A 26,433-nucleotide genomic window follows, 5' to 3' on the forward strand; every position below is an offset into this window, starting at 1 on the left:
GCGAAATTAGTCTCGCCTTTAGCAAGTTGCTTGATTTATAGTAGAGAATTAACATGAAGAATCTTCATTTTAACACTTCGCTCTTTAAAAATTTGTAGTGTATGGCTATTAAAACTGAAACCCTTGACAGTCATTAAGAATATGTAAAACTTTTCTCAAAACCATCCTGTTCGGAGAGTAACATGGATAAAACCCAGTAATAATAGCCAGGAATTTTTGTCAAGTCACTGCTTGTCTTAAACATTTTTTAATCTATAAATTTTTAGTGAATTCCTAAAGATAGCGTTTTTCACCAGCACAACAGAGAATTCATGTTCTGATGCATCCTGAATATTAATAAGTTATGTCCTCTGTATTTTATTCCAGAAAACCTTTTTTTCACCAAGGGAAGGGGAGGACCGTGTGCAGGTTGACGTTTTCACAGTGAGGATGAGGGTGCTGTCGGAAGCGGATAGGATGTTGTATTTTACATGTATATCTACACCTTGGCTTACGACATGAACATCTACAGTGTGTAAGGAATCAAACAACAGATGACCATTTACCCACCACCACTTAGAAAATAAAGCATTGCCAATCGGGTCATGTCATTGGAAGTCAGACGGGAACCCGTGGGGAACCAAAACAGTCACTGACCGAGTGGCACTGGTGGGTCCAGCTTCCTCTTCCTCCGGGGTTTACCCCTTTCCAGGCCCACGTGTTAGAAAGCGCTTTGGTCAGTGGTGTGGGAAGCTGCTCTGTCCTGAGTCTGTCTCCCTGCTCCACAGTCCATGAGCCGCGGGCATGCTTTGCATGCTGGTGCCCCATTCTTTCCAGTCTGGGAGGACCAGCCCCACCTAACTGCTCCTTAGTTCAGAGTTTCTTGACTATTCAAACCTGATGATTTTTCCACATAAGATCAGCTTTTCTAGTTCTATTTTAAAAAAGAAAAGTTGAAATTATAACTGGAATCAAGTTAAACTTAAGTCCCAGGTCTTTCGATGCCAGGTTTAATGGTCTTTTCACGCCTCCCTGCCCCCCCCAGTTCCGCTTACTTCTTAATGCTTACGGGACCCTGAAAAATGAAGACGGCATTCGAATACTGCTGTCAAGTAAAGCTTTCCTTTACCTGGCCGTTCCTGGAATTTTGTTCCATATGGGATTTTGGATGGGGTTTTCATTCTTATGTGTTTGTAGTCCAGGCCGTATGAGGTACGTTTCAGAATGAAAGAAAATGGTTACGTAGAATGCTCTGAAGTGCTTGCATTTGCTCTTTTGCTGTGTTTTATAACCTTCGGTACGAGAGTTGGCATTTGTAGGAGCTGAAAATACTGGCTTCTGCTCTGCAAGAGATTCCTGCCTTCCACTTTTCTTCTTTTTTTTTTTTAACATCTTTATTGGAGTATAATTGCTTTACAATGGTGTGTTATTTTCTGCTTTATAACAAAGTGAATCAGTTATACATATACATATGTTCCCATATCTCTTCCCTCTTGCGTATCCCTCCCTCCCACCCTCCCTATCCCACCCCTCTAGGTGGTCACAAAGCAGCGAGCTGATCTCCCTGTGCTAAGCGGCTGCTTCCCACTAGCTATCTATTTTACGTTTGGTAGTGTATATATGTCCGTGCCACTCTCTCTCGCTTTGTCACAGCTCACCCTTCCCCCTCCCCATATCCTCAAGTCCATTCTCTAGTAGGTCTGTGTCTTTATTCCTGTCTTACCCCTAGGTTCTTCATGACATTTTTTCCCCTTAAATTCCATATATATGTGTCAGCATACGGTATTTGTCTTTCTCTTTCTGACTTACCTCACTCTGTATGACAGACTCTAGGTCCATCCACCTCATTACAAATAGCTCAGTTTCGTTTCTTTTTATGGCTGAGTAATATTCCATTGTATATCTGTGTCTGGCTTCCACTTTTAATGTACACGAACCCACCCACACTGTGCACAGCCTGATTATTTTCTACCATGAGACATTTTCCCTGTCCTTTTTTAGAACTTAAATATGAAAGAGCAGGAAAACGAGGCATGTCCTACAAACCAGGTGAGCTCTGGTGGCGCAGGGTTCTCCTGTGCCCAGACTCCTTGTCACTGTCACGGCAGGCATGGCCTGCTCGTCCCAGACCTTCAGGGAAGCCAGCCTCTCAGCGCACCAGCCACTATATTGTGTGCCTTCTGCGTGCTTTTAAATTGACCTTTTTATTTTGAGAGAACGTACATTCACGTGTAGCTGTAAGAAGCAACACGGGGAGAGCGGTGTTCCCTTTACACAGCGCACTGTCACAGCCGGGGTGCCTCCCCACCCGCAGCCGCTACTCTGCTCTCCATTTGTACAGTTTTCTCGTTTCAAGAATGTTACACAGTTGACCCTTGAACAGCACGGGGGTTGGAGTGCCGACGCGAGGAGCAGTCGGAAACCCGTGTAACTGGTAGTCGGCCCACTGTATCCTCATCCTTGGAGTCCGCCAACCTCAGGCCATGCAATGGGGTAGGTCGTGCTGAGTGAAAAAAAATCTGTGTCTCAGTGACCCACGCAGTTCAAACCCGTTGCTCAAGGATCACCTTTGTATACGTGGGCTGTAACGTATGTAACCTTTGGGACTGGCTTTTTCGCTCAGCCCGATTCTCTGGAGATCCATCCAGGTTACTGCGTGTGTCAGTAGTTTGTTGCTTCTCATTGTCGCATGGTGCTCCATGGTGTGGACGGTCCACAGTGTGTCACCTGCTGAAGGGCACTGGGTTGTCTCTGGTTTGGGGCTGTTGTGAATAAAGTTGCTATCAACGCTCCTGTATACGTTTTCTATGTGAACGTAAGTCTTCATTTCTCTGGAATAAATGCCCATGTTTAGTTTTAAGAAACCACCGGACTGGTTCCCAGAGTGGCCGCACCATTTTACATCCCCACCAGCGGCGTGTGAGTGATCCAGTTTCTCCCCATCCTCGCTGGCCCTTGGGTTGTCACTATTTTAGCCATTCTCGTAGGTGTGTGGTGGAATCTCACGTGGCTTTAAGTCCCATTTCCCTAGTGGCTAATGAGGATGACCATCCTTTCCCGCGGGAACATCCATCTGTGTGCGTTCTTTGGTGAAATGTCTCTTTCTAACGGGTGCGTGTGTTTTATTGTTGAGTTTCTTGTATGTTTTGTTTGTGATGTGGTTTTCAGATATTTGCTCACAGTCCATAGCTTGTCTTCTCATCTTCGTAACAGGGTCTTTAGCAGAGCAAGAGGTTTTTAATTCCGAGGGGCTCCAGTTCATCATTTTTTCCTTTTGTGGATTGTGCTTTTAGTGGCTAATCCGCACACTGTTTGCCGAGTCCTGGATCCCACGGATGTCCTCCTATGATTCTTGTAAACGCCTTGTAGTTTCATGCTTTACGTTTAATAAGCCCATGGTCCATTCCAGGTGAATGTGTGTGTAGGGTGTGAGCTCTAGGTGCCCGGCTGCCCAGCACTGTCTGTTGACAAGGCTGTCCTTCCTTCATTGCGTTGCTTGTGCACCCTTGTCAACAATGAGCGGGTGTTCTGTGGGGGCCTGTCTCTGGGTCCTGTGTTTCGTTCTGCGTGGTCTGCCTGTCTGTCTTGATTTCTCGGACTTCATAGGCAGTGTTGAGATCAGTCACTGACTCCTCCCACTTCGTTTTTATGATGGCTGCTTTAAAATTTTCTCAGGTAATGCTGATGTCTCTGGGTCGGCGTCAGTTGTCTTTTTCCATTCGGTTTGAGATCTTCCTGGCTCTCAGTGTGATGAGTGATTTTTGATTGAAACCTGGACATATTATGTTACAAGAACCTGAGTCTTACTTGGACCTCTACTTCAGCTGGCTTTCTCTTACAGCCCTCTGTTGGGGAGGGGAGACGCCGCCTCATCGCTGCCGGACGGGGGTGCATGTCCAGGTTCCCTGGCCTCCACTGGCACTGCTGGGTGGTGGCCTCCTGTGACACCCGCAGTGGGGAGGGGGCAGGCGCCTGGGTACCGCCAGGTGGGGTGGAAGTCCAGGCTCTCCGCCTGTTCTCCCTGACTCTGCATTGCTGGGGGCGGGGAGGGGGTCGTCACAGCCCAGAGGGAATGAGACGCGAGGCTCCCCCACCCCATGTCCTTGCTGGATGGGAGGCTGGGGTCTGGCTGAATAGGGCAGTTTGGTCTGTCAGGTTCCTGTCCTGCTGGGAGGTCCTCTCCTGGTCCCTTGGCCAGAGAGACAGTTCTCGTTGGGTGTTTTGGTCTGCCCATTGGTGTTTCCAGGCTGCCGGCTTCTTCAACTCCAAGCCTGGGATAATGATGCAAAAAGAAGACGTAAGGGACTCACCGCCACACCGTCCCCGGGTCCCCTGCTGTTCTGCCGCCTCCCCTCCGCCCTCCCGAGCCTCCTCGTGCTTGCTGTGTCTGTGCCATCCGGGGTTTTCAGTTGGGCTAAACGGGGGACGTTCCCTCTGTCTTCCCACCACACGAGCCCCTTCGCCTGCTCTGAAGCCAGCTCTCAGCCAGCAAGAACAGAGTGCTCTGGACAGCTTGAGTGGTTGCTTCCAGAACTGATAACTGAGCTTCTCAGAAGCGCCTTCCGAGTGCCTTTCTCACACAGCCTCTGTGCTTCCCGCGTGCTGTACCTGTGCATGGTCTTCACGGTGTGTCCCACCCCCTCTCCTCCAGGACCAGCTTAACCATCACACGCCCTGACCGTGACCGAGAGGACCCTTGGAGCACCTGCATCTCACTGAGGGCATGGGGCGGCCTGGCACTCGTGCCCATTCCAGACCTCAAGGAAATTACTTTCATTGAAACTATTCCCTAGTGGACATATTAAAACACACACCGATACAGAACAGTGTGGTGAGCCTGAGTGCCCATCAGGCAGCGCCAGGCTCACCAGCCGTGGCCCCTCAGTTTCATCCGTATCTACTTCTACCCACCACGTGGGATCATCTTATAATAATAAATTCCGGGTATCATTTCGTCTGTGAATACTTCAGTATACATCACTAAAAGTTAAGCACTGTTTCCACACCTAAAATGACTGAAAGCTATTCCTCAATACAATCAGCTATCCAGACAATATTTTTATTTAAATTTCTCAATTGCAGAGTCAGTCTGATTCATTTTAGGTTCTTGTAATATCCAGTACTGTGCTTTTCATATAATAAACTTTCAGAAATTTATGTTGAAGTAATTCATCAATATAAAATGTTAATGCTGTAAAAACTGTCTGGAACACTTTCTTAAATAAACGAGTCTAAATAAAAACTCATTTAACTTTTAACTCATTTAACTGTATGTTCACCAGATATACAGTGAGAGTTAATGTCATTAACAAATGATTGTCACGGAAACTATTTTGCACACGTGTTATATGAGAGAGATGTGTAAGGTATAAGTACGATTCAGCACATTTTAGTCACCATTTGCTTAAAAGCAATACATTGGCCTCTTAACTGATTTATAATATAAATTTAATTTCTATAAAAAAAGTGTGACTACAAAACTTGCAGATCTTTTTCCTCAGTGGCAGTTTGACAGGATTCTTTATTACAGATCATATGTTAGTACAGTCCTGCAAAGTACAGCCAAGGTATTTAGGAAGAGGAAACTCTTAAATTTGTTAATAATTATATAATTGCAATAATTGTTCTTTGAGGATTTCTTGTGGTTTCTCCTGACAACAGAATAATAAGTTATACGTGGCTAAGAAATTAGATCCGATTTGAACAATTATGTGCTTTTTAGTTTCGTCCATGTGACGCTGCTCAGTCCAGGTGAAGGGGAGGAGTAGGGCGAAGGCTGTGGCGTGTTCTTCCACAGCTTTATTTTAGAACCCAAACCGAAGTCTCCCCAGAACAGAGATCAGGTGGCAGACGGGCGGGGGTTCTGTTTGGGGTCTGTCTTGACGAGAGATGGCTTTCTGAGATTAAGTGTGTCACCCTTCCCTTGGTTCGGAGCTCTCCATGGTCCTGACCCCTGGAATCCAGGCCGTCCTCCCGCAGCGTGGCCCGAAATCTTCCCTGCCATGGTACCCGCCGCCCGCCCGCCCCCCCCAACAGCAGAGTCCTGGCCGGGATCCTCGGGGGGACGCTGGGGGTCCTGTACCATGCTGAAGAGGTGGGAGAATGTTCTGTCCAGAGGGCAGACCTAACCGTCCTTGTTCTGCGATTTTTTCCACAGAGGCGACGTCCCTCGTATGACTGGTACACTCAGTGTCATTTTCTTGCTCTTTCAGACAGGAACAGTCTCCGCCGGTCAAGAAACCCTCACAAGTATTTTGCCATGGATGTAGAAGATGAAGAGAACATGAGTAAGACCTAGGCCTATCACGTAGTATCAAGCGGCTGATTTTCTATTAAAAGCTTAGTGCTGTAAATTTGTTGAATGGGACCCGCTTGGGGAGGGTGATTCTTTTCCTTCGATACAGACTGTTAACGGTGGCATGTGTTTAATTCTCATGTAATCTCTACAGTAGGTATCGGTGTCTGCTGTGGGCGTTTGTCCGGATTTTCATTCCTTGCTGTCGTCCTGGGGTCCTGATGCACATGCCCGGAAGGGGGGGCTTGCCTCCAGGTGCACGTGTCATAAGGCCGCATGGCTTCGTGCTCTGTCACCGCATGGTTCTCATGATCATGGTCCGATTTCCATCTGTGTAAATCTGAGACAACCTTTGAGATTGGTCATCTGGGGTGACGGTGCATAAAATCTTCCCTTCAGATATGGTGGGTTGTCCGTGCGTTTTGAAGGAAGGGGACTCGCATGAGTCTGTTGATCTTGTTTCCAAAGACTTTGACGGGCCGTCGGGCCGGCGTGGCCTGAAACCCCTTTCCACACTGCCCTCTGGGATGGAGGGGCCGGAGGGGCAGAGAGCCTCAGCTTTCCCCCTCTCGACATTGTTCATAGATGTTCGTAGATGAAGAGTTCAGTGAATATACTTCTCTATTCTGTTTTGTCTTTAATCCCGGATAGCAGAGCATTTGCATAAGGTTAAATGCTCCCACAGAAGTTGGGAGCTTTCGGTAGGGAAATCACAACAGAGACATCAGTGTTCTGGTATGTGTGTAATGTGCATTGTTACTTGTCCGTGTTGAGAGGTCCCGGGAAGAACCCACAGGCGTGAGTGACGAACGGTCACCGAGGATGAGGATACAGTCCACCACTTTCCCTCGGCCTCACCCAGAACCCACACCCGAGGCCTCGGAGTTGGCTTGTCTGCACGCAGGAGCCAGGGGTTCTGCTCCACGAGTGTGGTGGGTGCCGTGGAGTTGCTGGGTCTTTGCTGGGTGACCCCGCAGTCGTGTGCCGTCAGGCTGGAGGCCATTCCTGGGACGCAAGTGTGAGAAGACATGACCAGGCGTGGTTTCAGTCCATGTGGCAGCACCTCCTCCCGAGGCCTCTGGCTGCCCGTGGTGCTGCCCCCAGCACAGCTGCTCTTGGGGTCTTCGGAACCCAGCCTGTGTTCTCAGGGGTCAGCCCACTCCCCACTCCCGTTGTCACCCACGGCGCTGGTCATCAGGTATGGGAGGCAATGTCACAGTGTGTGTAGGGATATAACTATCCCCAGACTGATCCGGTAGTCTCTTACCGAGATAAAGAATCCTCCTGAATACATTTTCTGGAAAGATAAACGGTTGGTTCTAGTGCTGAAACTTTGAAATGCCAGTCCTGTATTTTCTGTCATTTTGAAAGCGATGAAGAATTTTCATCATGGTTAATATTCACATTTATGAGATAAAGTAGCATGATGTGGAAAGCGAAAGCATCCATTGAAGAAGAGTTAGGTAGCGGGAGGCCTTTCTCCAATTTTAGTGTTTTGTCTTCCTTTGCATAGTGGCATATTTTTAGTGAAGTAGAACATGAGCCGCGTCTCCACGCTTCTGGGGCAAATAAGGACTTAGAGTCTATGTGACTGTCTGATAGAAAGTGTATTTTTCTATAATCAATACGGATCATTTTTATTTTTTAAAAGAAAGCATTTGTTTGTTCCAGAGATTATAAACATTTGATTAAATGCATGTCAGGATATGTTTATCTGACTTCTGACTTCTGTTCAGCGGTAACGTCAGAACTAAGCAGTCATGGAGCGTGTGATGTTCTTGCTTTGTTAATCTCAATTCTGTCCTGCCCCACCCTTTCTAACCTTTTGTTTCCCTTGAGCACCGAAAGGAGTAACCTATTGAGCTTTTGCTGGAGGATGTTATAAATGAAAATTTAGTGTCCATTCCGTCAGCTTTGTCAACTGGGAGAAGTGGTGTGTGTCAGGAGTACGTAGGAGGCATGAAGTCTGTAGGGAAAGTGTGGCCATCTCCCAACCTCTGCCACGGTGTGGTGGCAGTCTTCCCGTGGCCCGTGTTTAAACCAGGGCTGTTCTCACGTCTCAGCTGAGTGGTGACAGCCCTGGGAATCTGAGAGCTTGAACTGTGGGGACTGGCAGCCGGTGACCCAGACTTGCTGCCACGTTAAGCCCCTCCCATGGGTAGGGCCGATGAGCGCTTTCACTGTTTTTCTCAGTTTCCTTAGCATAGTCAGAATCTGCTTTCACCTTATGTAGTAGAAACGGGCCGAGGGCCACCATATTGGGGTACTTGGAAACTGGCTTACAATTGTGAAAAACATTTCCGTTGCTTAAAAGACTTACGTGGATCCTCAAAAATTAGTGGTAGGTCTTCAAGTACATTCATGTCAACAGTATTGTGAGGTCCTGTGATAGTTACCCCTGAGCTTCCTGCGGCCAACAGCGTGTGCAAACTAACCAGGAAAACAAGGAGTTACTTCTTTTTCTGTTTTTAAAAAAGCTTTATCTGATCAACTTAAAGGGGAGAATGAATGCGTTTTTATTCCCCTTTTTGCAATTAAAATCATATTTACTTTGCCATGAACTTTTAGAGTTCTAAAATTATCTTTATTAATTGTAAAAGTAAACTACCTTTAAATGGTAGGATTGCTAAATTATTCTGTAAATCCATCAAATATTTGTTTTTCTAAAAAAGACGAAGATGCCACCTTCAGCTGGGAAGTTAAGAGAGCTGTGGCCGTCTGCAGTGTCAGTCTTCCTGTCTTGCCTTGTATATTTTTTTCTATCATGGGAGGTATTAAGGATTCAGAGGCAGATCAGTCCCCATACATAATGAGAAAATGTTAAATGAAACTAGAAGTGAAGCTGTATCCTTCAAAAGAATTTCTAAAAGGCCAGAATACTTCACACAAGCAGTTTTCTAAGATCCACGAACCAGAACCAAATAACTGCACGTATTAATTGCATACTTTAAACCAGAAGAACTAAGTAACTTGTGGATGCGTGTTTTAAATAATGTCTTCTTTTCTGGGAAAGGCTGCAATTGAAAGCCCAACATGAGTCTAGTATGAGAGTAGATGGCATTGAAAAGGAAGAAAATGCCAAAATAAAGTGTCCATTGGTCGATACTGATATTAGGTTTATTAATGTAAGGTCTTTCTGGGTTAGTTTATCATCCCACATTTTGATAAACTTGAATAAAATTCCTCTAGATGCTTCGGAATATTCTCGTAGAAAAAGATGACTTAAAAATTCACCTTTTAATGCAAAAGCAGTCCGTGATGCTAAATAGAAACAAGATTAGTTATTATTTCTCAGAACGTCAAATTACTCCAGTTATGCCAGTTTAGGTGGATAGCTCTGTGGCTAAACGCACAGCTCCACACGTATGCAGCCAGGAACAGAATGTATAAGCACACATCACTTAACCAGTTACAAAGGGCGATAAAGGAATCTATAAATTTTGCATTTACAAGATCCTGCAACGAAGGCGTTGTAAGTTACTCTTTCTGGGCACCGCAGGTTCGAGCAGCACAGATGTTAAGGAAAACTGCAGTCTGGACGGCGCGCCCCCCAAGGACGGCAGCGCCCCGGGGCCTGGCGAGGGCGCCCCGCTCTCCAACGGGGGTGGCGGGGGCGCCGGCAGGAAGCGGGCCCTGGACGAGAGCAGCAATGGCCACTCCAAGTTCCGCCTGAAGAAGCGGAGGAGGGCGCCGGGGCCCGCGCTGCCCAAGAACGCGCTGATGCAGCTCAACGAGATCAAGCCTGGCCTGCAGTACACGCTGCTGTCGCAGACGGGACCCGTGCACGCCCCCCTCTTCGTCATGTCTGTCGAGGTCAACGGGCAGGTCTTCGAGGGCTCCGGCCCCACGAAGAAGAAGGCCAAGCTGCACGCGGCCGAGAAGGCCTTGCGCTCCTTCGTCCAGTTTCCCAACGCCTCTGAGGCCCACCTGGCCATGGGCCGGAGCCTGTCCGCCAATGCAGACTTCACGTCCGACCAGGCCGACTTCCCCGACGCGCTCTTCAACGGCTTCGAGACCCCGGACAGGCCGGATGTGCCCTTCTACCTGGGCGCCAATGGCGACGACTCCTTCAGCTCGAGTGGGGACCTCAGCCTGGCTGCGTCTCCCGTGCCTGCCGGCCTGGCCCAGCCACCCCTCCCCGTGCCCCCGCCGTTCCCACCCCCGAGCGGGAAGAACCCCGTGATGATCTTGAACGAGCTGCGCCCGGGACTGAAGTACGACTTCCTCTCGGAGAGCGGGGAGAGCCACGCCAAAAACTTCGTCCTGTCTGTGGTCGTGGACGGGCAGTTCTTCGAGGGCTCAGGGAGGAGCAAAAAGCTCGCCAAGGCCCGGGCCGCGCAGTCCGCCCTGGCTACTGTCTTTAACTTGCGCCTGGACCAGACCCCGTCTCGCCAGCCTGTCCCCAGCGAGGGCCTCCAGCTGCACTCGCCACAGGTGAGGAAAGCCGCCCGAGCGCGGCTGCGTGTTGCTCACGCTTTTAGACGGGGTGCGGTTGCCGTGGTCACTGGTGTCTTCTCGTCGCTCTGTCCTCAGCACGGGGAGGTCCTGGTAAGTCCGGCTGCCGGGCGGCCTTCCCGTGCCTGTGCCGGCTGTGTGGCCGCTGTGAAGCCCAGCCAGGGCCGTCAGGTGAAGCCCAGCCAGGGCCGTCAGGTGCGGTGTGGTCAGTGCCGCCCACGGCGGGTGGGCCGAGGTGCCCTCCCTTGCCGCCTGCCCCTGTGGCGACCACAGCCCACGGCGGCCTGTCGCGGAGGAGACGGGAGGGGAGGGGAGGGCCGGAGCCCTGGCATCTTGCCCCAGCTCAGTGGGGTCCCCCCTCCGTGTCTCACCTGGGACCCAGGTACAGGACAGGTGAGGCTGGCGGGTCAGCAGCTGAAACCCAAGTCTGGGTCAAGTACCAGCGCCTCGCGGATCCTGTCCAGGCAGAGGCCGAGCTGCAGCGGTGGCGAGCACACGTCGAAGGGCCGGGGCGTCGGGGCCTCTGCAAGCGCTCCAGAGCCCGCCGGGTGCCTGGGGGTCTCGGCACCTGGAGTTCCCCAAGGGGTCCCTGTGGCTCCCCTGCTCAGCCGGAGGTGGGCACCCCTCCTAGTCTGGTCTTGGACAGGGCGAGAAGGGGGAATATCAGGGTGAAATTTCAGGGTGGGCTCTGAGGAGAAGGAAGGAGGAAATGATGTTTAGTTGTCATCTCAACACCCTAGAACTCTTCGGTTATTTATTGCTTCTTTTCCTGGAAATCCAAAATTATTCCGGTCTATTGTAAAAATGTTTCTTTCAGGGAGAAAGTCTGACCCTCTTCTCTATTTCTTTCTGTCAAAATATTATTCACTTTGAAGATAAACACTGATCTGAGGAGAAAAAATGAAGGACTCCGAATTGACAGGACAGCCCACATTCCCTCAGGAAGCTCGGCTTCCGTCTTGCCTTTCTGTGACCTTGTGCGGTTGTCACCCGAGAGGACCAGTAGTTCTCGGTTTTAAAAAAAGGAAATTTCTTTCGCTTAAAGCAACCAAATACAGCATCAGTATAAAGTAACATATTCAGAGGATTTCGCTGATTTTTTCTACTCTTTGAGCCAAGTAACCGCTTCCCGTGTATTAACTTCTTGCTAATATTATTCATAAGAACCATTAGTCCATTTACCATTTTACACATCGGTGGCACTAGTTCCCAAGGGATTTTTATTTTCAGGTTTACTGTTTGTTAGAGTATTTCAGCCTGAGCCACGGTGGCCCTGTCTTCCCTTCCCATTGGCAGGCATGTGAAGAGACTGGACTCGTCAAATGCCGTGACCCCCGCTGCTTGGTTCTGCGTGGGTGACACCCCGGGGCGGGGGGGCGGGGAGGCGGGCGGAGGTCTGCGTGTGCGTGTGCGTGGGTGTGTGCGCGTGCGCTGGCAGCCTGCCTCTACCCGGGCTGTTATGTCAGTGGGGAGCAGTGACCAGAGCCCTGGCTGGTGGAGCCTTGCCCGGGAGGGGCCGTCTCCGCCCTGCCCAGGTGGCCTCTGTGGCCCAGGCCAGCCAGGTCTGGGAAGGTGGAGCCGTCTCTCCCCCCGCCCGAGCCCGCCCCGCTCACAGGGCCCCCAGGTGGCTGCCAGCCCCCGAGCGGTACCTCAGGAAGTAGTCGTGTCCTCGTCGCAGGACTTGTGCCGGCCTCCAGAGGGTCAGTCCTTACTCTTTCCCCTGGGAATTTCCAGACGTATGGTCTAGAGGGGGTGAAACGTCCTGCTGTCTTGCGGGTGGAATCCTTGAAGGGCGTGGGTTGGCCATCCCTGGTCTCAGGACTTTTTGCCTCCATGGCGTTCACGGCGGCATCAGAGGGTTTAAAATCAGACAGCGTTGCCCGCATGGTGTGTGCAGGGCGGTCTGTCAGTGAACTTGGTGGACGTGGCTGGGCCGAGCTGTCCCGCGGGGCCCAGCCTCGAGCTGACTTTGAGCGCATGTGCCTTGTTATCATATCTGCCCCGAATCTAGAGGGAGATGTCGGTGCAAGTGCCCGACTCCACGCTTTCCTGCTTTGCTCTGAGTTCGGAGCCCCGCCTCACCCTGCATGGAGCGGCCTCTGTTCCCTCTGCCTTCCCTTCCCCTCCTGCTGCTCTCTTCCCACCGGAGGGCGTCGTCCCATCGTGTGATTGCACGTCCTGACTTTCTGTCCGTGGCCTCGCTGCCTCTCCTGCCTGCACACCTCTGCCCTCTGTGCCTCTGTCTAGGGTGCAGAGTGGGGCCCCGTCCCTGCTCTTCTGGCCACACTCTGTGCCCTTGGCCTTGAGCACCGCCTCCGGGGGCTTGTTGCTGGTGCAGTGGCAGGTGAAAGCATCCTGATGACGCTTCTTCCCAGAGAGGCCACCGTTTAGGACAGGTGGCTTTTCTGTTCATTTGGGAGTATTTAATTGAGGGCCCAGCTGGGGACTCCAGACCAGCGTGAGCTGGTGGGATGTGGGTCCCGCGTGGCTCCTGGCACACACCTCCCATCAGGCATCGTTTCCCAGAACACCGAGGGTCCGTTCTATCCAAGATGAATCATAAGCTGTGAAAGTAGGACCGTGTCCGAAATCTCACCGATGTGCTCGCTTCTGAGAAGCACTCCCTCCGGTCCAGCGGCTCCCCGGCCTGGAAATGCACACGTCTTCTAAAGTCACGTTCCACTTGCCCTGTGCGAGTGTAGCCTCGGTGCATTCTGGTGTCACTCGATCTAAGTGACAGATGCCCTTACGGGCTCTAAGCGGTGCTGGTTTCTGAGTGGCTGGACCACGGTAATTATTTTTAGATGTTGAAATCACTGAGACACACATGGACTGGGCGCCTTTGGGAGGGAGGTGCTGTGAGCTTAGTGATCCTGCAATGTGACCGTCCTTCAGACCTGCCCTTTCTCTTCCCACGTGTCCCCCATGGGGCCTCGCCAGCCCTGAGCTGACTGGGCCGCACCTCCTGTGATCTCACTTCTTCCCGAAGCCCTGCCCCTCGGGGGCTGTGGCTGCGGGACTCGGAGCCGCAGAGGGTGGGAGGGGGGTGACCAGGCAGGCGCTCTCGCCTCTGGGCCTGTGTCCCTCCCCCGGGGCAGGGCTGTTGTGAGGAGGCCTCACCTGCTCAGGTGCTGGCTCCCATGCAGTCGGGCTCCAGACTGTCCTTCTGCAGAGACCCTCGCACGCCCCTTGGGCGTCTGTTTCCAAGGAATGTCTGGGAGGAAAAATTGTGCACGCGTGCATACACACGCGCACACACACACACACACACACACACACTCGTTTGCCAGACTTACCTTTGTGGTTCCAGAGGAGAGGCCCCGGAACGTGGCCCCAAGGGGAGCACTAAACCCCTGCTTGGTCCGCAGGTCTTAGCCGATGCCGTGGCGCGCCTGGTTCTGGAGAAGTTTGGGGACCTGACGGACAACTTCGCCGCCCCCCACGCACGCAGGAAAGTTCTTGCTGGAATCGTCATGACAACAGGTAACCATGTTGGCGGTGTGTCCACCTGCCTGTTTTCATGCTTAATGAAGGTGAGATGCTTTCAGTCTAGAAAAATCTCTGTGACACCAGCAGGAGGTCACTTTTTCACTCTCCTTCAGAATGTTTGCCATGTGCAAACAGAGGAACTGTGCTTATATTTTTCCCCTACGGGTTCATCTTTTCTTTCTTTTGTTTTGCGGTACGCGGGCCTCTCACTGTTGTGGCCTCTCCCGTTGCGGAGCACAGGCTCCGGACGCACAGGCCTAGCGGCCATGGCTCACGGGCCCAGCCACTCCGCGGCACGTGGGATCCTCCCAGACCGGGGCACAAACCCGCGTCCCCTGCGTCGGCAGGCGGACTCTCAACCACCGTGCCACCAGGGAAGCCCCAGGTTCATCTTTTTAACCTAAGGTTTTCGTCTGGAGAAAGAGTCCCGTATTAGTATTTAATCCCTGTAACCTTATGTGAATGGCCTTGATCGACCCTGGAAACCTGCAGGAGAGCTGTTAGTTCTTACTTCACTTGGAAGTAGGACTTAGTCCGATTTATCCGTTAACGTTAACGCTGCCAGATAAGTTTGTGTGTGACTTTTACGGGGGAGAGAGGAAGCCCTAGCAGGAATAGAAGATCTGTGGGGGTAAAGCACGCTTTGGGGTAGCAGAAGAAGCCCTGTTAAATTTGTGTCTAAGTTCCCAGCAGCGAAGGGAACCCTCCCTGAGTTCTCTTGCCACATCCCAGGAGTGAGCCCGCCGAGCAGCGTCTCCGTGGATCCCTCCTGGGAGCGGGAAAGCACGGCCTCGGCCAGTGCCTGCATCTTTGGGTGGCCGGAGGACCCTCTGCTCCTGGGGCTGAGTCTGGGGCTGTCCCTTTCTTCTCGGGGCATCTGCTCAGCCCAGCTGGCCAAGCCTGGCCTGCCGTGTGTAGGAAGCCAGCCAGAGGCCAGAGAGGGGGCGGCGGGGGGTGGTTATCAGTCTACACCCGGCGGGCAGGGGCAACCCCAGTTCCCATGGGGCGACTGCCCGTCCCTTTCTCCTGAGGCGTGGTTCACCTCTGATCATGAACAGGACCCGATTCTGTGACCCTCAGCGCTGACCACGCTCTGTGCCCTAGAGGACAGGATCTCATTTTCTTGCTGTGTCTTTACCTTGGCACGGCTGAGAGCTGCCTGACGGGTAGGATGAATGCTCTGAGCAGTAACTTGGGTTTCAGTGTTTGTTCCGATGTGAGCTGCCTGTATTTTGTCCCTCTGCTCCCTCCATCTCCTTGCCGTCATCCTGTACACACGTAGAGGTGAATGCGTGTGCTGCTGGATGACGTAGCTTCCTAAGCAAGGCGCTGCCCTTCCCGGTGACGGGAGCGAGCGAGCCTGTGCTTTTTCATCCAGGTGCTTTAACCGCCTCAGGAGGGGCACGTTACCTCGTGGGGGCACTTTGCCCCATGGTGTATGTTGCACTTGGGACCCTCCGCTCGAAGCCACGGTTTACGCCTGAAGGCAGCACCACACTGCGCGTGGCATGTGGTCCTGAGGTCAGGAGACCTGGTTCAAATCCCCAGGCCGACTTTGATGGCCCTGTGCCTCAGTCCCCACATCTGCAAATGGAGACAATGGTGGGATGGGCCTCGGAGGACATGGGAGGGAAGTGAGGTACCTTCCCCGACAGGCCACGCGCAGGACCTGCACCCGTCGCACGTGGTCTGTCTGTCGACACCTGCACCTCAGAGTGGTGGCTCCCGAGGTTCCCCAGTGCTGACGGCTGCACTCACTCCCCGTGCAGTTAAACGGGGCCAGACCGCCAGACAGCCCCCTGCATGACTCCTGGGCCCCCGGGGTGAGTGTCAGGCAGTCCTCCCAGCCTCTGCAGTGCTTTGATGTTACTCCCAGGATTCATTACCAGGCCAGTCTGTCTACCTCTACACAGTGCTCCCCCGTGTCCACTGGGGAGTGTTCAAGAAGAGACTAGTGTGTTCCAGGTGAAGTAACTTTCCAAGTAGAATCTTTACACGCGAGGGTGGGGAGGGTTACCCTCCCAGAATGTGCAAAGCAAGGCTCGGGGGGCCCGTTAGGAGCGCCCAGGTGAGGGTCAGTGGCAGGGTGTGAAAACGAGCTGACGTCTCCCAGGTCAGTCCCTGGGAATGCGGGTCCAGCCCGGGCGTGGCAAGGAATAGCGAGGAACGATTTCTCTTCTGTTTTTCAGGCACAGATGTGAAGGATGCCAAGGTGATCAGTGTTTCCACAGGAACAAAGTGTATTAACGGCGAGTACATGAGTGATCGCGGCCTTGCGCTGAACGACTGCCACGCAGAAATCATATCTCGAAGATCCTTGCTCAGATTTCTTTACACACAACTTGAGCTTTACTTAAAGTAAGTTTAGCAAGTAAATAAGTAAAGGAAGCTGTTTTTTTTCTTAATTGTCCTCTCATCAGAATATTTTGCAAAACTTTCCACTGCTTCTGTAAGCACTGAAAAATTCTCAACCTAGTAACTTTCTGGGTAACAGTGAGGTTGGATCCCATTTCCCCGTGAAGCTGAATTATAACACACACACTTGCATGTACATACACGCCTCACGTGTGGTCAGAGGGGCCATGTCTGTGTTTCAGACCCCGAGCTTTCATTTTATGCAGAAGTAAGTGCTGGGGAGGTGGGCAGTGCTGCCCCAGTCACTGTGCCCGGAACGGCTGACCGTGGACCTGACTGCTTCTCGCCACAGGCCTCATCTGACACGCTTCCTTTCTGTTCTGAGGTCATGAATGAGGAGGAGAGGTTACTTGCGTATTGATGGCCTGTCCCACTGGTGAGCAGACAGGAACTGTGCTAATTATCATTAACATATAAAATAAATACCCCAGTCCAAGCTTATCATACCCCGTTGAAAACACTGGCCTTTGCAAATCATCGTAAGCTATGACAGACTAAATTTTGATTGTATTCAGCTTTCCAGTTTATCTTTGCAACTTGTTCCCTTTCAGTAGCAAAGATGATCAAAAAAGATCCATCTTTGAGAAGTCCGAGCGGGGAGGATTTAAGCTGAAGGAGAAGGTCCGGTTCCATCTGTACATCAGCACCTCCCCCTGTGGAGATGCCAGGATCTTCTCGCCACACGAGCCCGTCCTGGAAGGTACGGCACCAGGCTCGTCCACGGCCCCAGTGTCTCGAGAAAATTCATGACTGTGTAGAACAGAGAGAAGGATAAACCTACATTAATATCCTTTCTTCTTTAAAAATTTCAACCTTGGATGTGGACCTGGTAGGAACATACAGAAACACGAGGTTTTTCTTCTCAGTAAGTTGAAATTTTAATGAAGGAAGATGTGGATTCTAATGAGAAATTAGAATAGAGTGAGGATATTAGATCAAAATGGTTTTCAGTTTTTAAATGTGGGTAATGCCTGTCTCTGAATTGGAAGTGTACGTCATCAGCCACGTTTCTGGGGAGTCGCAGTGTAATGAGTGTGTAATCGAATTAGAAAAGCAGGTGCAGGCTGGTGGCCACCACGTGCCCTCCGTCCTCCCTCGTTCTCACGTTTGTTAGTGCTCTTGTTTCACAGGAGTTTGTACCCACATCCCGTCCCAAGCTTAAGCATTATTTATTCCAAATAGAACATTTGATTATAAAAGCAACATATACCCACTGTAGAAAGTTGCTAAATATTTTTGAAACATAAAAAAGAAAATTTAAATCACTCCATATTCATATAACCTGGAGATGATCACTCTGGATGTGTGTGAATGCTTCCTGTGAATTTATTTCTGCATCATTATAGATTTATTTTTGAAAATTTAAATACACAGCAAAGAAATATAGCGAATACCCAAATATCCATCACCTAGAATTAGCAAATGTTAGCATCCTGTCCTGTCTGCTCCAGCTCGTTTCTAATGATGGAAATAAATCATTCTGATTAAAATGGAAGCCCTCTTTTCTCCCAGCCACTAAGGAGACCACCTTCTTGAACTTGGTTTGTAGTATACCTTCCTGTCAGATTTTATGTACTTACATTGTACACACGTATCTTATGTGTATATAGCGTAAACATAAGCACACATAAGTGTAAAGTGTACTTTGAATCGATAGGGTGTTGTTAGATGTGCCTTTCAGTGAGTTAAGTATATGGTCAACTACTGGCGGACCCTCTCAGGAGGATCTTATGTTTCTGTCTTAGAACCAGCAGACAGACATCCGAATCGTAAAGCCCGAGGACAGCTGCGGACGAAAATAGAGTCTGGTGAGGGGACGATCCCAGTCCGCTCGAATGCCAGCATCCAGACGTGGGACGGGGTGCTGCAAGGGGAGCGGCTGCTCACCATGTCCTGCAGTGACAAGATGGCGCGGTAAGCACCCCCCACCCCGCCGAGTACCTGGGGGGCGTGCTGCCGTTTCCAGAAACACCGGGGCTTCGCCCCCATTTCCTACCTCATGTGTTCCACAGATTCTCTGAAGGACTAAGGTTCTAAACAGGTGCTTCGGGGGTCACCTTGAGGGGATAAAGGTGGGGTCTCTGTGGGCAGAGGCTCTTGAGCCCTGGGAGGCATCACTACAAAGGCACTGTGGATTAAAATCATGGGCAATTGGTATTTGAACTCAACCTCCAGCCCCCTCCCCTCCCAGGAGATCGGGGGGCAGGACTGAAAGTTCCCACCTTCTATAATCACGTAGCTGGCGCCACAGACAACCAGCCCCCGTCCTTAGGTGGGTGACAGAATTCACCTCATTAACATAAGACATCTTTATGGCTCTAATCACTTAGGAAATACCAAGGGTTTGGGAGCTATGAGCCAGGAACCCCAGAAGAAGACCAAATACATATAAGAAAAATATATTTTTGGTCATCTGAATGACCAAGTATACTCTTCTGATGAATCACAATATCACAATTACTGTAGCTTCATAGTAAGTCTTGAGGTCAGATAGTCTCAGTTCTCCAACTTTGTTCTCCGGTGTTGTATTGGCTGTTCTGGGTCTTTTGCTCCTTCATATAAACTTTAGAATCAGTTTGTCAACATCCACAAAATACTGTGCTGGGATTTTGATTGGGTTTGTGTTGAATCTATAGATCAGGTTGGGAAGAACTGACATCTTGACAATATTGAGTCTTCCTATCCATGAACATGGAATATCTCTCCATTTACTTAGTTCTTTGATTCTTTTGTCAGTTTTATAGTTCCTCATATAGGTCTTGAATATGTTTTGTTAGATTTGTACCTAAATATTTGATTTTGGGAGGTGTTAATGTAAATGGTATTGTGTTTTTAATTTCAAGTTCTACATGTTCATTGTCAGTCACAAGTGATTTTTGACCAAGGTTCAAAGCCAATTCAGTAGAGAAAGAACAGTCTCTTTAACAGATGGCGCTGGGACAATTGGACATCCCTATGGAGAAACAAAAGAAATGAACCTGATATTTTGCACCATATACAAACATTAACTGAAGATGTGTCACAGACCTAAATGTGTAAAAGTTCTCGAAAAAACAGGAGAAAGTCCTGGCAACTGGGATAGGCAGTTTCCTAGACCCGAAACCAGAAGCATTGTCCATGAAAGGAAAAAGTGACAAGTTGGACCTCATCAAATTAAAAATTACTTCTTTGAAAGACACTGTTAAAAGAATGAGAAATAAAGTCACCGACTGGAAGAAAATATTTACAAATCATATATCTGATAAAGGGCCTGTATCCACAATATATAAAGACCCTCTAAACCCAACAAGGGGGAAAAACAATTTTTAAAATGGGCAAAATATTTTATGGACACTTCAGCAAAAAAGATGTCAAATTAGCACACGAGAAGACGCTCCACATCGTTAATCACGGGGCGAGCAGGAGGGCTGTGAAGGCACGTGCTTGACCGTAAGGCTAGACCCCTGCCCGGCGCGGCGGGGACCCCAGGAGCTGGAGCGCCATCCTCCCAGGCTGGGGACCGATGCTGCAGCCACTCTGAGGACAGCTTGGCAGCCGTGTGCCCCAGCCATTCTACTCCTGTTTCCCGAGAGAAAGGGAACCAGTGTCCCCAGAGACTCACATAGGAGTGCTCACAGCAGCTTCCCTGTACAAGTCAAAAGCTGGAAGCAGCCCGACCTGCTGTCAGTCTATAAACAGGGGTAAGCAGGGGGTGTGTCTGTGCCACGGAGCACGGCTCAGGCAAGGGACAGAATAAACAGTGACGTACAGTCAGTGCAACATGGGCACATCACAAAATAGCTATGCAGAGAACGGGAAACCAGAGGAGTGCTTACTGTGTGATTCCCTGTCTGTAAATTTCTAGAAAGTGCAAACTACCTCACGGTGACAGAAAAGCAGATCAGTGATTGCCCAGGGATCGGGGCCAGAGCAGGAGGGGCAGGAGGAAAGCCTCGAGCAAGGTGTGAGGAGACTCGGGGGTGTGTAAACATCAGGACTCGCCAGGCCCTGTGCTTTAACCACGTGCGGGGCGCTGTGTGTCAGCTGCCCCTCAGCAGCTCACAGAAGTTAGGAAATGGTTGTAAGTGACAGAAAGCCCCACAGCTACTGAGTCAGGAAGAGAACAGTAGAGCACCTCCAAATAAGTTGAAAAAGAAAACCGTAAAGACCAGAAATTATTATTAGACGCAACAGAGATGAGCAGCGAGGAGCATCGAGACCAAGTGCTGCTTCTTTGAAAAAGGTAATGAAATCGGCAGAACTTGGGCAAGTCTGACCAAGATAGAAGGCCCAGCCAACCCAGATGAGGGGAGGAAAAGCGGGTGGTCAGGGATTCAGCAGGAACAGAAACGTGCTCAGGTAGTTACAGTGAGGATTACGGACACTGTGTCACCAATATCTTTTTAGACTGAGATGAGATAAAAACTTTTTAGAAAAGTGTACATTTGTGAAATCGACTCAAGCATAGGTAGAAAATTTGAATGGAATTCTAGCCATTAATTAAACCAGTCACCCCCCACTCCCAAGAAATAGATAAATTGAAGCAAGTCAAAGAGGTGGCTGTGGAGAAAGAGGACGCAGGTCTCCCAGGAGGCTTTTCTGTGAGAGGCTCTGCATTTGGGGGGCGGGGGGGCAGCAATCCCTGTTTATATAATCATTTCTACAGAATAGGAAAGTAGGGAAGGAACCGCAGCTCATTCTGTGGGCTGCCTGCCACCTTATCCCAAACCAGACCAGGAAGGAAAACAAAGTGACAAGCCATCCTCGATTATAAAAACGTTCACATTTACACTGAATCCAATCGTACTTTTTTTTTTGCTGTACGCGGGCCTCTCACTGTTGTGGCCTCTCCCGTTGCGGAGCACAGGCTCCGGACGCGCAGGCTCAGCGGCCATGGCTCACGGGCCCAGCCACTCCGCGGCACGTGGGATCTTCCCGGACCGGGGCACGAACCCGTGTCCCCTGCATCGGCAGGCGGACTCTCAACCACTGCGCCACCAGGGAAGCCCCAATCGTACTTTTAATAGCTTGATGGGTTTTTTCCAAATCTATAACTTCAATCAAAATCTCGTTTTTCATAGCACTTGACACTCAAGTGGAAAAGTAACCGTGTCGAGCTGAGTGATAAAGGCAGCAGGGAGGTGTCATAGAGCACAGACCTGGAGAGGGACATCCGGGTACATGGTGTCCCAGTTGTGAGCAGGTTCGCCTACACTGAGGAGGAAACGTAACTGGATAGAAGTTTATTGATCTCTCACGGAAATCAAGTTTGGGAACAGGTTACCCTAGCTGCTGTGGTCGGCTGGTCACCCTGAGGCCAGGTTCCATCCTCCCGCACCGCCACTGTGTCGCCTGTCCTCAGGGTCTCCCCGTTGCCCAGAGCTGGCCAAATCCCCAGCAGCAGGAGGGCCAGACGGGCAGGCCTCCAGCGGCTCGGGCTGGCAGGGCAGCTGCGTTTCACTGCCGAGGACCTGGTGTGCGGCCGCATCTCCTTGCGGAGGAGCCTGGATTAGCTGCTGTCTGGAGGGGGATGGAGGCGCTGTTGCTCAGAAGGGAAGGGACGCGGGGCTGCAGCTGCGGTCTGTGCCACGTGGGGGCCTCGTGGACGAGGTGACCCGGCTGGCGTCCATCCTGAGCCAGGGCCATGTGCGCAGAGGCACCTGCCGACAGATGGAGACCCGGGGCTGCACCGAGGTGCCCGGCACTGCTGGCGGGCCTCCACCTCAGCAGGCTTCTTCAGCAGGGCACAGAAAGCCCAAATGAGAAAGAGAACCATGAATCAGTTTGACCATATTGAAATTTTAAAACTTATTTACCAAAACCCCCATAGATATATTGGAAAGAAAAGCCACACGCTGGGAAAAGAGATCTGATAATTCCCACAGCTCAGCAAGTCAGAGGCGTGGACTGGAAGGGCCTTTGCTGGGGGGCTGGGAATGCTCCATCTTCCTGAAGTGGGGCTCCACCCATGCACAGAAAAGTCAAAGCTCAGGGACTCAAACCCTTAAGATCTGTGCCTTTCACCGTGTACAATGGTCGTCATCTCGAATAAGCAGACGCAAGGCAGGAGAAAGGGGAGAGCGTGGGGACAAGCGCCCTGGCCTGCCCCCTTCCCAGCCCTGTGGCTCTACCACCCAGGGCCAGCGCTCGGCCCGTGAAGCTGCCCCCGCTCAGACACGGGGCCTGGGATTGGGGGTCAGGTTCCCACACACCCCCGACTTGACTGCAAATCGAGGGTCCCAGGTCGACCATCCGTGGGTTCAGTAGGTCGCTAGGAAGGCTCACCGGTCGGCCAGATGGAAGGGGTACGTGGGAGGAGGGGCCCACCCCTCAGCCTGGGGCGCTTCCAGCCCTGTCCTCAGGGGTCTCTGTGCAGACGGATTGAATCCTTGGTCCTCCCGGAACCACCCTCTAATCTTGTGGTTGGTTCCCCTGGCCACCAGCCCCTTCCTCCCGAGTCACCTGGTCAGCATGAATCCGGCATGGTTGAAAGCGGCTAGTCGCTCCGTATCACACCAGCAAATGGCCGGATGGTGCCACGAGGCGGCCAGCTCCTCACAAGCCCCTCCCGTCCCTGCCGTGGGGGAGTGAAGGTCCCCTGGGCCGTCCCCGTCCCTACGGAAGGCCCACAGCAGGTACGGGGAGGGCTGACCTGGGTCTTAGAGAGAGGCAGGGCCACCTCCCGCAGATGGCTCCAGATGGGGACAAGGGCAGTGGGCCGGCTTTGGAGTGAGGCCACGGTGGGCTGGGGTGGGGGAGGTGAGCCCTGCTGCTGGGGTCCATCTGGAGGGCAGTCCCGGGAGCGGCGTGGGGCGCGGGGTGGGAGGGGCCCGCGGGGGGCTCCCCGCCTCTGGGTGAGTTCTGTTGGCTGGGCCGGGCGTGGGAGGGAGGGAGGGAGGGAGTTCTCGGCACTGCTGAGCCCGGAGGTGAGGGGAGCAGAGACCACCTGCCGGAGGGCAGCAGCTTGACTGTTCAGAGCGCTGGGGGGCCGCCACCTTCACTGTGTGGGCGCAGACTCAGAGGTGGGCCAGGAGGGCGAAGGGGGGTTTTGGCTGTGCCCCCGGGATCGGGGGGAAGGCTGTAGGTCGGCACAGGGGAGCTGGGCTGGGGACGTGCGTGACAGCACGGCCACGCTCTGAAGCCCATCCTCTGAGAAGTGACAGAGCAGGAGGGACGCCTGTGTGCAGACGCCTGTGTGCTGGGGCGCCAGCACTGCAGCCCCTGTGAGGCGGGGTCGTGGGGTGGGGCCAGTTTCCAGTCTTCACAGAGGGCTGCCCTGGGGCGGCGGGCTGCAGCGCACACCCTAAGTGTGCACATCCTCGCTGTTCCCCGGAAGGCTCACTGGCGGGAGATGCAGCGGAGTGGCTGGTGTGCCAGACCATTGCCCACCAGGGCCTCCGCAGAGCAATTGTGCCTAGAGTTCGCGAAGCATGTGTTCAGAGCTAACGGCTTGTAACGAGTATAGGTTTCTGCAGGATCGCTGTTTTCAAGTTTGCCCCAGGGGTCTGAATGCAGCTTAGTACGGCCTAAACCCACAAAGAAGCTTCTGATTTACATTAGAAAGGGTGCCCTGTGGTTTTCGTAAGCACCGAATGTTTCTTGCTTTTCCTCCCTAGATGGGAAAACGTGTGTTTTAATTCCTCTTTAGAGCGGGGGAGGGATGGGATGTAGCAATTTGAGGATTTGTCCATTCAGCTCCTATCGATCTGTGTATGCCAGGCGTGTAGGTTAAGTGCTGGGGTATTTCCAGTGAACTAAACAGTCCAGTCCCCCTCCACGTGGAGTGTATGTACGGGAGGGCGGGTGGTGGCGCACGGTAAGTGCTGCAGGAGGTTTGGGGGGCGGGCGGGGGGCCTAGGCGGCTGAGGGAGGTCCGCCGCGAGAGGGGCTGTCTGCAGAGACCGAGGTGGGGGCACTAAGGCCGCGCAGCCCAGCACGGGGTGGGGTGGGGGCGGAGGTACCAGGCCAGACAGGCTGGCGGGCACCGGAAGGGTGGTGCTTCCTGGGGAAAAGATGGGGTGGGTGGGAGGGCTTGCGCTGAGGAGTGGCCTGGCCTGGGTTTCCACAGGGTCACGCGCGACTGTCCGGGAGGGGCCCCGGGGGTGGGGGCGTGTTTGCTGGGCTCGCCGTGGGAGGGGGCGGCGAGGGGGGCAGGGAGGTGACCTGACCCGGGTCCAGCAGAGGCCGTGGCGGCGGCCCCTGATCTATTCCGAGAGGAGGTCGCACAGGTTTGCTGGCCGCGGGCCGTTGACAGGGGTTTGGCCTGAGCCACGGAGCACGGGCTGGGCAGCTCAGGAGTTTGGGCCGCCCGCCCTGCTTACTGGCGCCGCGGTGCAGCTGGTGAGAGTGGAGCCGGGCAGGGCCGGGCCGGGGCTCTGAGGGCGGAGCCTGGGCCTTGCCTTCACGTCCCCAGTCCTCTCAGGGTCTGCCGGCCCCCAGGCCCCAGCCCTGTCCCCACGTGCTGTGCGGGGGCAGCTCCCCTGCGGCCTCCTACCCGAGGTCTGGGGTGCGGACCCGGTGGGTCCTGTGCTGGGCTCCCCGCCTGAGCTGGAAGAGCCCCCGCTGCCCCTCCCCCAGGACCGGCCGGCCTCCCCACCGCTTGCTCCCTGCCTGCCTGGCCGCGTCCCCTCCGGGACCCTCCCTGAGGTCGGCACCACCTTCTTCCTCGGGGACTCTGCCTTCCCTCAGGTTGATTTCCCTGAGTTTTTAATTCTTGGTTCACATGTTTGCCTTGTTGCCGCTTGCGCCCGTAGGACGGCCCGCTGGCTCCAGGGGCGCGTGGGCTGTGCCCCTCCGCTGCCCAGACTCAGCACCCGGCGGCGCGGGTGCCCGGAGAGCGGCCCCCCTGCTGTGTGTAGGGATCGGGCAGCGGCGTGTCTGGTGGTGTGGAGAGCGAAGCCCTGGAGGGTCGGTGGTGTGACGGGGTGGGGGACCCTCACACACGCCAGCCAAACGCAGGGTCAGGGCGGTCGGCCCCGCTGCCGGGGAGCAGGAAGGAATCCGTTCCCGGTCTCCGGGGGCTCGTCTACAGCTACCTCCGTATTTATTAGAAGTAATAAAATAAAGATTTATTTTTCCTTTTGATTTTTCTCACCAGAAACGTGGCTCGTTGATACCTTTTCCGAGCTAAATAATCTTCAGTAAATGTGTCATCGTGGGAAACATAAAGACAAAGATCGTGCCTGCAGAAGATAATTCTTAAGCAGATTTTTTAAAGTTTCAAACTGCGAAGTGGGTTACTTTTAACCGCTGCCCTCTTGCAGTTGGCTGACACTTGCACAGGGTGAGCGGTGCCGCATAAGCACACCGCTGTGGAGGGCGCGGGCCGGGGGGGCCGCACTGAGGAGCCTGTCCCTCTGCCTTCAGGTGGAACGTGGTGGGCATCCAGGGGTCCCTGCTCAGCGTCTTTGTGGAGCCGATCTACTTCTCCAGCATCATCCTGGGCAGCCTGTACCACGGGGACCACCTCTCCAGGGCCATGTACCAGCGCATCTCCAACATAGAGGACCTGCCTGCGCTGTACACCCTCAACAAGCCTCTGCTCAGCGGCAAGTATTTCGGGGGCGGCCTCCTTCCTCTGTCCCAGCACCTGAGTTTGCAGCCTGAGTCTTAGGAGGGAAGCACCAGAGGGAGGCTGCCCTGAGGCTATGGGGGAGCCCGGGCCAGAGGGGAAGGGATGGGTCATTTGAGTGAGTCCCTCGAGATTACTCTCTCTAGCTGATTGAAATTGCCATTTATGGGGAAACTAGAGCCCAGGCTCGGCACCTGTGTGCTTTTCTTTCACCCGTACTGGTGTGTGCAAGTCCTGTGTCAGTAGCAGA

At 52.6% G+C, this 26,433-nt stretch overlaps 1 protein-coding gene across 13 annotated transcripts in view; it reads left to right on the plus strand.

Moving 5' to 3' along the window:
* ADARB1 (adenosine deaminase RNA specific B1) overlaps positions 1-26,433 on the plus strand; it is a 114,542-nt gene that overhangs the window by 66,583 nt on the left and 21,526 nt on the right. For 10 of the 13 annotated variants that reach the window (XR_010943889.1, XM_067739677.1, XM_067739672.1 and 7 more), the window contains 7 exons: positions 6,192-6,266; positions 9,774-10,708; positions 14,098-14,212; positions 16,408-16,576; positions 17,185-17,333; positions 18,379-18,547; positions 25,979-26,160. Coding sequence is in view for 12 of the 13 variants with exons in the window: in XM_067739677.1 (XP_067595778.1) it covers positions 6,239-6,266; positions 9,774-10,708; positions 14,098-14,212; positions 16,408-16,576; positions 17,185-17,333; positions 18,379-18,547; positions 25,979-26,160 (1,747 nt within the window). In the remaining variant the exon portion in view is untranslated. Of the gene's footprint in view, positions 1-4,630; positions 4,938-6,191; positions 6,267-9,773; positions 10,709-14,097; positions 14,213-16,407; positions 16,577-17,184; positions 17,334-18,378; positions 18,548-25,978; positions 26,161-26,433 lie in introns of all 13 variants that reach the window. The other 3 variants (XM_067739678.1, XM_067739680.1, XM_067739681.1) reach the window with 2 other exon arrangements.

The sequence above is a fragment of the Pseudorca crassidens genome, chromosome 5 (assembly GCF_039906515.1).
Source record: "Pseudorca crassidens isolate mPseCra1 chromosome 5, mPseCra1.hap1, whole genome shotgun sequence".
Lineage (NCBI taxonomy): Eukaryota > Metazoa > Chordata > Mammalia > Artiodactyla > Delphinidae > Pseudorca > Pseudorca crassidens.